Source organism: Rhamphochromis longiceps, linkage group LG13 (genome assembly GCF_057381845.1).
Source record: "Rhamphochromis longiceps isolate RC_006_pf linkage group LG13, R_longiceps_female_GT1.1, whole genome shotgun sequence".
In the NCBI taxonomy this organism is placed as follows: Eukaryota; Metazoa; Chordata; class Actinopteri; order Cichliformes; family Cichlidae; genus Rhamphochromis; species Rhamphochromis longiceps.
In genome coordinates, this window is record NC_140569.1 from 22,120,114 (window position 1) to 22,130,929 (window position 10,816).

A 10,816-nucleotide genomic window follows, 5' to 3' on the forward strand; every position below is an offset into this window, starting at 1 on the left:
ATCGCATTAAAAAGCTTTTCATAGTTGAGAATATGACACCCCATATTATTCTGGGTTTTTTTTGTCTTTGCAGTATCATTTTGCAGTGATTTTTGACACGACTCGGCTCTCTGGAGAAGATGACACGTTGCAGTTCTTAGTTCAAGCAAAAAGGTGAGAAGCTCAAATATAACTGCAAATGTAAATATTGATCTACACAAATAATTGTAAGCGAAATATTCACTTTCACTGATCTTTGTTTCTTTTAGCGCCAATCCCGAGCACAATCTCAATGACAACTTTTTGGATATCTCCATCCCTCTGATTCACGAGACCGACACCACTATCACTGGGTAAGAACGAGACAAATATGAATTCCACAACAGTGTAGTCACTGTTTTGCAAAATGTAAAGCTATCTCAGCGACTTGAGCTGGTTGCCCATCAGTTGGCTCACAGGAAGCGAGGGAGTGTTTGTCAGTATGGAGGATATCAACTTGAAAAGCCTTATCTGCGAATGCTTTATCACAGCTCTGCTTCACAGAGGAGGGAGAGAGAGATGTAAAACAGCCCGAATCTGCCAGAACTCTGGCATCTGATAAGGCTGCTGTCTTTAATGTGAAGGGAGGCTTAGAACAAAGCTGGACAAATATGTCTGCTGATAAAGGAAAAGCTTCTGTCGAGCAGAGCCCGACTCGAACCGAAAATTTTTATGGAACTTTTTAGAACATAATTTTGTCTCTTGTCATTTAAATAAATTATCTTTCGTCACCTTCCTGAACTGCAGTGTGATTACACCAACCTCCTTTGTGTATGGAAACTCCATTGAAGACTCACGCTTTGTCCAATTAGAAGACATGGACTGCAACTTTCAACCTCTCAATCTCACTTTTCAGGTACTATAGGAAGAGAATAGATACCAAAATATGTATTAAAAATGCTTCTTTGTATATTTATCCGTCTTTTCTTTCTGTGTGATGTCTTTCCAGGCTATAAACAAGGGCCCCAGCAGGTTGCCTGGCTCCAGAGTGGACATCAGGATTCCCAACCGGCTGACTGGCAACGGAGCTGAGATGTTCCACATCATTGAAACACAGGTGGATGCCAGCAGCAGTCCATCTACATTATTCATCCAGACCAAATTGTTATTTATTAGTTTATTAACTTGCAGGAAGCCACATATTTAACTCATTTATCCAGCAAAAGCCTATCACTCTTGCTTGTTTTGCTCCTCATGGCACAGCTGTTTGTATCCACTCCAAAGCATTCTTTTATGTACTGAGAGCTGCTATACCTCTGGGTTTTTGTTCAGGACATGGGCAGTATGCTTAGTGTGGGGCACCACAGGACCAGTGAAAGTTGAAGCAAAAATGTTGACATTGCTATTGAAGCTGGCCGCCCATTTTGTTTCACAACATTTTGCATTTTGACAAAGAAACACAATACTCCTACCAGGTTGAAATATTTTCTTAACCCTTGCACAAAGCTTTTCATACAGGTAGATCATGGGGGTGCTCAAACTATTAATTGTATTGACTGTGAATGGGCAGACAGAGTTGACTGTATCCCACCCTCCTACAGCCATCTGGAATCACTTTAGGGGACTCAGACGGCTTGCACAAAATGGGAGTGGGACACCTGAAGGGGCTGGCTACTACACCGTACCATCCCTAGCCTGGAACCACATATCATAAAGCTGTTAACAAAGCATGCAGCCTGTGGCACATCGGACAGTAGCGCAGTTATGTTTTATAGTCAGGTTTTCTTACATTTTACACACATTTCCATTTGTTCGTGATATATAAAAGCTTCAGGCTTTTGCAGTTTTTCTGCACAAAATCTCCCATCCTGCCAAACTTAGTGCAGCTGCTGGTGGAGCCTATGGCTCTTCATGCCAGCAAATGCAGCAGAAACACAGGACACTGGAAAATTCTGCAATAAAAGCTCAGACATGCTGGGTGGTACTCTAGCAGATCCCCACCTCTAGAGCTTCAGGTCCAGCTGAGGAGAGAGGAAAGGGGAAATGCTCTCTTGGGGCTGGGCAGTAAACCAGACACCTCTAAATCACTCCATATGGGGAAAACAGTCTGGGAGGGGTTCCAACTTGTTCTTGGAGAGAACTTCCTGTGAGCCCTGGAGACTCCTAACAATAGCGAGATAGGTCCAGTTTAGGTGACAAAAGTACATGCGTCAACATTTTCGATGTCACTCCCAAACCTGTCTGCAGCATAAACTTGGCAAAAATGCTTTCTTTCTTCTGCACCCATGTCACACATGCCTGTTAAATAACTGTGCTTCAGGTGGCCAACGGTCGAGGGAACTGCACTCCTCATAGGAACCCAACACCATGCACCATCCCCCAGGACAAAGAGAGCATCTTTCACTCCATCTTTGCCTTCTTCACCAAATCAGGACGGAAAGTCTTGGTAAATATACAGCCCTCATGTTGCACTTTGACTTTTCAGAGGTCACTGAGAGTCACCCCCTATGAGGATTCTTGTTTTTATTTTCTTTTAGTCAGTGTAACATCTGTTTATCACACGTCCTTCTTTTTTCTCACTGCTTTTCAAATATCTTTTTTTTAACAGGATTGTGATCGGCCTGGAAGAGCCTGTATGACGATCTCCTGCAGCCTGGGTCCACAGTTAAAAGAAGAAGCTTTGAGCATAGATATAAAAGTTTTACTCAACACTGAAATCTTAAAGACGGTGAGGCTCAAGCCGTGAGGGTAATAAATTCATTCACAGGTTGCTGTGATTCTTAAAGCAGTCCATAATCTGTCCACCGACAGGATTCTTCCTCTGTGATCCAGTTCGTCACACGGGGCAACGTGCAAGTAAATGACAGGACAGTGGAGGTGCCGAATGGCCTGCCAGAGGACATTTCTGTGAGTATGCCATGAATTTACCCTCACTGTGTGACCATGTCAGTGAAGAATATCTAAAAACCTCTATATTAATCCAAAATTTGGCAAAAGCTCAGAAGGGAAAGCATGTCATCTACCAATCAGAAGGTTGTTGGCTACTCAAATTCGAAGTATCCTCGAGCAAGATACTGAAACCAGAGTTGCCCCCGATGCATCTATTGATGTGTGTGCACAGGAATCTTAGATAAAGACCTTAGGTATAGAAAAATGTGAATGTTTGAATAAGACTTGTTTAACCTTGTTTAAAAATGTAAAAAGAAAGCATTTTGAGCCATCAGAGTAGAAACATTTTTTACAAGTTCCAGTCCATTTACCATCTATAAACTTTAGCAAATTTCAGTGAACTGTTTGTGTCTTTGTCCGTGTTGTCTCACTTTGGATTAATAGCCGTCATACATTTCATCTTGCCAAAAGCGGCAGGCAGAACAGAACTGCTGCTGCTGACCTATGTGCTCAAAAGGAGTCACACAGGTCAGATGCTTATTGGAGATTCTACCCATCCAGAGGTTACAGGTGAAGGATTGTGTGCTTTCCCTGCAAAAATATATCAAAAAGCATGTTCATCTTTAGAAGCTCGGTCACAATTCCCTTGAATTGCTGATGTGCTCCAGATCTGTCACAAATGACATGAGTGCAGGGAACAGCTGGTCATTGTGGGTTTACTGTGTAGTGGTATTTCTATTAGCTGCTTTTGGGGGTCCCTTAGATGTGCACAAGGACAGACCCTCCCCCCATTGTTGTACGCTGAGTGATCAAATGGCCTAGCAGATCGGATTTGCTGATTGCGTTTAGCAACCAGCATGCTTGCAGTGGGATCCTGGAAAAGATTACAGCACTGATTGGGTTGCAGGCCTGCTGACCCTGAGCTCCAGTTGTGCTCGGAAAATTCAGACCTGGTATAAATGTCTCCAAGCCATGCTGCTCTTTCAGCACTTTGCAAGTGTGCTCATTCCAGTGAAACGTACTCCAGTGAATTTTAGTGAACATTTTTCCCTCAGGATCCCAGCTAGCTAGAGAACACGATGCAAATATAATTTGTGGTCCCAGGCTGTGCTGTTCACAGCAAGCCTTCTGGCTGTCAGCGAGACAACAAGCTTGACTTTTTTATCACCCGTGAAATAAAAACAAATCCACATAAATCCACATGTTGTTTTGTTTTTTTTTACTAAGAATGCACACATAAGGCTGTTAAAGCAAGAAAGTGTGCAACTTACAAATTTAGAAAATGAGGACAGCGGTAAATGAACTTCGCATTAAGGGACTGCCAAAGTTAAATTGAGAAACTCAGCGTCAGAGAGCAATGACCAGTAGAGGTTTAATCTTTTTTGTGCACGCAAACGCCTTGGCATGCATAACAACAGTTACATTCCAGAGCTTGGGGTAACGGGAACGTGTTAATGTGTGAAACTATTCAACAGAGAGATTGTTCTTCACTTGTCCACTTTGTTTTTTGGCTGGCTCACAGTTGGTGTTTCATGCCACATTTGTGTTTAAATCCCATGCAACGCTGGACATTAAAGCCACAGCGTCCCTCGGTCGGCCTACTGTGTGTGAACACACAGTATTTGTCTTTGTTTGTGAACATTAGTAAGTAAATAAACCCATCGATTTTGCAATTGGGCAGTCTGCTGTTTTCCATTTAAAGCCAGAATGCTAATATTACAGCAGGCTTTGCTGTGATGCAGAGTAATGGAATATTTCACTCAGTCAAAACACTGTTAATACAGTGTAAATTTAACCAGTCAAGCTCAGTTTGTTGGACAAGGCTCCTGTAAAGAGATATCTAATAGCTTCAAATCAACTTTTGTCCAAAGTAGAAATATGGCCTTTTAAATGTAATGGTAATTGCTACAAATTCAAATAAACATTAGCACTGCTGCTAGAAAGGGAATCAAAAGAAGTGCAGTGTGTTTACTTAATTACAGTATATACAAAATTTGTCACTTAGGACCACTTCAAATGTTTTGTACTTAAGCCAGAGTGCACTGGTTCAAATAAGCATGAATTTGTTGTCAGTGACAGATTATCCAGCTGGTCAGCGTTCCTCCATGTCATGGGAAAAAGCTCAGATACCTCTAAATCACACCAGAACCAAGCTAAGAGTTGCCAAGGCTCCCTGAATAGCAATAACTCAGAATTAGCCAGTCTAAAAGCATGACACAAAATTCAAAAAGGGAGTAGATGATGCATTGTTTTTATCTGCTCTGATTAATAAGACAAATACTTGCTGATGCTTAACGTTACCATCATATATCAAAGTCACTATCTTAGTTTAGCTCGTTAGCATGGAAATGTTCCTTACAGGCTCATGTGAATCTTATCAGTTGTTTATGTTTGTTTGTTTGGGGTTTTTTGCTTACATTAAAAGTCTTGGGTTCATCACATCCTCAATAAATGTCATGGTTCTCCATCGTATGGTTATCAAAATAATTTAGTCTGGACCAAAGAGGACTGACTAACTGAGATGTACAAAAATGCTCACTTATGACTGCAGATATGTTTGAGAGCATCAGCTGTTACAAATTAATAAACCTGCTCATAATGTTTGTTCCATGTGGACCAAAGGTCACTCCATGAACCTAGAATCTAATTTAAGTCTGACTTGTGCTTCCTGTTTGTATAACCAATATCTATGTCCTGAAAAATGCCTTCGTACTAGTTTCCTGTTATTTGAAAGCATTTTTTTTTTTTTTTTTTTTTTTTGCTTTAAACATTGGTCCTTTGAATCAAACCATGGAACCAAAGCACTCTGAAATCAGATGTGTCTCTCTTGCTGCTTTGCACTGGATTGCATCATTAGCAGCACATGACTTAATGTGCATTGTGTGTGTTGCATTTTAGTGTGACTCACTGCGATGTTGTTGTGTTTTAGCTGGTGTTTGAGGCTCTCCACAGTCAGGAGCCAAGGGGTTACGTAGTCGGCTGGATCATCGCCATCAGTTTGCTGGTGGGAATCCTCATCTTTTTGCTGTTAGCTGTGCTGCTTTGGAAGGTAAACCAACTCATAAACACAGATCGAGACTTTTCAGCTTACAGCACTGGTCACAACACTCCACTTGAATGCCAGCGCAGTATTGTCCACTCTGTATTGTCCATGAAAAGGACAAATCACACAGTGGACAATAATTAACACCACACCACTCACATGAAAGAAAAATCTAAAGAGGGGGGGATGGCAATTACACTGCTGTCCAGAGGCCCCTTTAGCAGAAAACTCCATTCCTTTTTCACTGCTTCATCTTTCACTGGGAATACCACAACTAAGCCTTGAAATGTTGAACCCCCACCCCCGATCCCCAGTTCCTCAGACCCAGCCAAAATAAACCCCACTTACAAGAGCGGCACATGTCCTGTATTGCTCTCTTCAGGAAATGCCTGAGGAGAGCACAGGTCTGTATCAATAAACTTCAGCAGCCAAATACAGATAAATGAATGGAGTCGTAGGGAGAGAGGCAGCAAGCCAGTGTGGCTGCTTTGATTAGATACACACCAAGAATCTACTGGTCTTACCACATTGTCATATCTCATACATACTACACTTGGTAAATGAATCTTATACTTTCATGAAATTTAAATGGGTAGTCAGTATTACATTCCTAAAGAAATGTTTCAGTAAGGTAAATGCTTGAGTTTTGTCAAACCTTGGTGGTGGTTTCATGTGGTTTTACTTACATTGCTGTTGGCCATATTTCAATCCATTATATTTGAAATAAATTGCACACCTCATAGATTCATTATTTTCCATCTGTTTCACTGTGGGAGAAAATATTAACTTGCACATTTCTGTAACTTAGATATATAATCCATCACAGTGAACTCAAGGTCTGAGTTGTTAGCTTAACAAAAATTATGTAATTTCTGTAAAAGTGCTGCTCAAAGAAAGAGCCGTTCTAAATAAATTGTCCAATTGGCCACCCATCCAATGACACTCCTGAGAGTTAGCCAGTGAATTGCATTGCTATTACGTAATATGTCAAACCAAATCCAGCAGATAAGCAAGACAATGGTGTTGCGCAAATCCTGATTTTCTAGCATTAAAAAAAGGCTGCTGCAGTTTGTCTCAGTGTCATGCGTCCACACTCACAAACCTCTCCTGCTACAGCCAAAATACTTTTTTTAGGGTGATACTGAAAAACAGCTGCAAAATAACTAGCTAGTGTTTTAAAAAAAAAAGATTCCTGAAATGTATTCATAAAAAATATATAACTGTTACTACCTTTTTAAAAAAAAGAGCAACACTGAGCAACACTTTGCGCTAAGCTAACAAATCAGCAGCGTGAGCTTAACGCAAAAACTAAAAACAAGAGGAAAAAGCTAACCTGACACTCGTCATGTCATCTAAAAGCAACTTTAAGACACATGTTTTTATTTATTTCATGTTAAAACTGAAATGTAAAATTGTATCTTAAGCAGGTATATTTCTTTCACAGGAGAATATAATACCTAGCTTAACGGCCTTAGCAGGTCAAAGTAGCAGGAAACGTATTTACAGTACAAAAATTAGTGTTATCTTCACACCTCTCTGCTCAGAGAGGAAGCAAGGGTATCAGATATGACAAAAATGTTATATTTGAGACATATTTGCCTGTACCAAAATATATGTACGTGATAAGCTAATATGGAGCGATAAAATCAGCTAGTGGTGTAACTCTAGGTCACAGCTATGAATTACCTATGTTATGTTTTGCTTGAAAAATGACAATCTCTGGAGAGAAAAGGTATATGCTAAAAAGTTCTGGTATGTGTCTGAAAATGTTATGCAGCAATGTAAAGTGAATGTGATCTGTAATTGCCGACTGAAATGAATATTTTCTTTTGCAAGTCAGATACAACCACAGATGCAGCTTATTAACTTAAATTCTTACTCCTCTCACTCTTTGACAGATGGGATTCTTCCGTCGACGTTACAGAGAGATCATTGAGGCTGAAAAGAACAGAAAGGACAGCGATGAAAGCTGGGACTGGATGGATAAGGACCACTGAGACTTACAACGGGAGTCCCAGAGGAGCCAGTGAGATTAGGGATTCGGTTGCGAAAGATCCAATAGCACAGGGTCTCTCAGCCCAGCCGCCCCCTGTGGCATTGGGCCCTTCAGTCTTCCATATGTGGAAGAGGAGAATATTCTCCATATTTTTTGGAGACTTAATATTTTTGGGGGGAGGAGGGAGGGAGTCCAGGAAACAGGCTTCTGAGGTGACAAGGTGGCTTGCCAGCGGACACTTGCTGTGGAATTCAGCTAATCTCAAAGGAGGTATCACCCAGCCAGCAGAGCAGAGCTGTTGATGGAGGCTCACATCCGTACAGGGATGTGGAGACGGCATGAATACTGGTGGACAAGAAAACCCTCAGGGCTGTGTTACATAGCAAATTTATTTTTATACATATACTTTAAGCCATATTGTGTAAAAGTGAGCTTTGAAAAGAGTTGGGGTTTTGAATGCCATTATAAACATACTATATCTACGGTATGTTTTCTTAAAAGCACTGATGTTTGATAAGAATGAATGCCTTGGCCCCTTAGATTTACTTTTTGTGCCAAAGATATGTCCAGTAGAGTACATGATTGGAATCATTTGTATATTCAGTTCATCCCAGATGCTGGGAGTGAAAGATTGTATCTTTTCTGTACTATTGCTGGCTGATGAAAATCTGTTTTACACATCTGATTGCCCATCCCCTCACATTTCTAATCAGCCAGAGCTAATTCTATGCTACAGTACCCGCACCCTGTCCCAACGCAATGCACTAGTGTTTCCATTTGTGACACACTGTGAGGGCTCTCTCTGTCTTCATGATGACCGCTTTTTTCATGTTTCCATTGTTAACCATGCCTAAAATGCAAAAGATGGTTAAAAGATCATTCCTTTTGTTCTGGTCTGGCTTTCAGCTGATTCGCTGGTAGATGATAATATACAAAAGCTATTATTTCATAGATTAAACTTAAATCTTTATTCTTTAAAATGTTTCAAAATACCATGAGTTTTGAAAGTGGAATGTATAGTCAAGCAAATCTGACGTAAAGCTGCTTTTGGTAGGAGCAAAAACTGCTCAGGTATGCAAGGAGACTTTTATAATGGACGGCCAAACCTCCCAGGCTCAAGTGAACATAGTTTAGCTGAATGTCTTGTAAATTCTCACTGAAATACAGCAGAAAAGGATTAACTATTGTTCTTGAAATACCTGATCACGATTTATTTCCAAAACCTTCTCAGACTTTACCGGAGCATTCCATTTTTAAGTTTACTGTTATGTTATCAGCCATTGGATTATAGTGTGAAATATGAGATACTGTTGCTCTACACAGCCAGATGAAAGACTGTCGTGGTATGAGTAATGCCCTAAAAATAGGTGAGAATATGCTGCACTCAATCACTACACATACAGTATACAAGCTCTTTGGGGCTCCTGGGAAAAGTTACTTTTAAGCCAGGGTTGAGGGATGTCAGTGCCCTGAAAAATCCGCCACCATATGAACCCACAGCTCCTCTCTGCTAAAACTTTTTTCCCCCCTGCAGGCTTGTCAGTTCTTTTAAATACTAGATTTAATTGTGATTGAAATAAGACATTAGCAAATTCAGTATTAAAGCTCCCCACAAATATATAAACAGTGAGAAAATTAAAATGTGGTAATATGGGAATCGCTGGTGCCTTGGTCCCCCTACTTCTGGCACCTGTTGCTCAGTACTCATAGGTCATACCCTACCCATTTTTGAACTTTGTTTTGATGTTAACTGCAAAGTTTTGTGTGTCTGTACTTTGCACATTTGCAACCCTATCTAGCTGAACAAACAGATAAATTCATGTAATCTTTAAAAAAAACCCCAAAAACTTCAATTATGCTCCAAAAAAAATTCAATTTAAGAGTCAAAAGCTTTAACAATCAGCATTGGGTGACAAGATTTACATTAAAATAGATATGCAGTATATAAGTATAAAGTACCTTTTGGTAATTTCTTTAGTAGACCAGTCAGATTTAAACGTGCAATGCCAAAGAACTAAAACTTTATCGTCACTTTATTGATCACTATGATTGCTTCGCTCTAAAATGTGCTGTATAGATCTTCTGACACCATTTACTTCCACTGGTAATACAGCGTATACTGTACACATCCACGCCTTCCCTCTGCATCTGTTAAACTGTTGCTATGTATTAATGCAGAGAAACCAACACTTGACTTTTTTTTTCTTTTTTTTTTTGGTAAAGTTTAACTGTGATGATTATACTTTGTTTTTATGTTTGTCACCTTTAATCGCATCGTTATTTGGGGTTTTGTTCTGAGTATACTACTGTCACTGAATATCATTTCCATTATAGTGTGCTGTACGTTTGATGTTTAAAATCATGTTCCAGCTGTATATTTATCTGTTGATGAATTTTAGAATGAAGTCTCTTGTTATCAACGTGGCTCCAGTGTTTGCTGCTTATTTGTGGTGAATGGTGCTCTCTGCTGGCAGCTTTTCTTCAGTCGCACCAAACAAAATTCAACAATGGGGAAAAACACAAAACTGCTTGTTCAGGTTTTTAGAAAATGCTATTTGGGGGGAAATACTGTTAAAAATATATTTTAATAAACTTTTCACTGATCATTTACACTAAGTACATTTATAAGTAGATGTTCTTAGATTATTAGAGCTGAAATAACAACCAGTCCACAGAAAATGACCATTCTGATCAGCTAAAAATCCCCAAAATGGCAAATATATATTTATATTTTGATCTTGTGTCATTGGGAATTAAATATCATTGATTTTTTGTTCTTTTGGGCTACAAAACTTTATCTTTATTTTAAAGGGCTACAGTGGATTCGTTGGGTGCTGATGACTTTTTATACAAATGTATTGATACAGTATGATGGTGTAATATCATGAGTTTTAGAAAAGACTACCATTTAACCTGAAAGTATAAAAAAA

General features: G+C 39.7%; 1 protein-coding gene across 1 annotated transcript in view; it reads left to right on the plus strand.

Moving 5' to 3' along the window:
* The window catches only part of itga9 (integrin, alpha 9), a 50,944-nt gene extending 40,638 nt beyond the window's left edge, over positions 1 to 10,306 (plus strand). The window contains exons 20-28 of the mRNA XM_085428439.1: positions 74 to 153; positions 249 to 332; positions 766 to 874; positions 968 to 1,075; positions 2,279 to 2,404; positions 2,567 to 2,686; positions 2,770 to 2,865; positions 5,777 to 5,896; positions 7,789 to 10,306. Coding sequence (XP_085284565.1) covers positions 74 to 153; positions 249 to 332; positions 766 to 874; positions 968 to 1,075; positions 2,279 to 2,404; positions 2,567 to 2,686; positions 2,770 to 2,865; positions 5,777 to 5,896; positions 7,789 to 7,887 — 942 coding nt within the window. The 3' untranslated portion in view covers positions 7,888 to 10,306. The remainder of the gene's footprint in view (positions 1 to 73; positions 154 to 248; positions 333 to 765; positions 875 to 967; positions 1,076 to 2,278; positions 2,405 to 2,566; positions 2,687 to 2,769; positions 2,866 to 5,776; positions 5,897 to 7,788) is intronic.
* Positions 10,307 to 10,816: the final 510 nt, after the last annotated feature.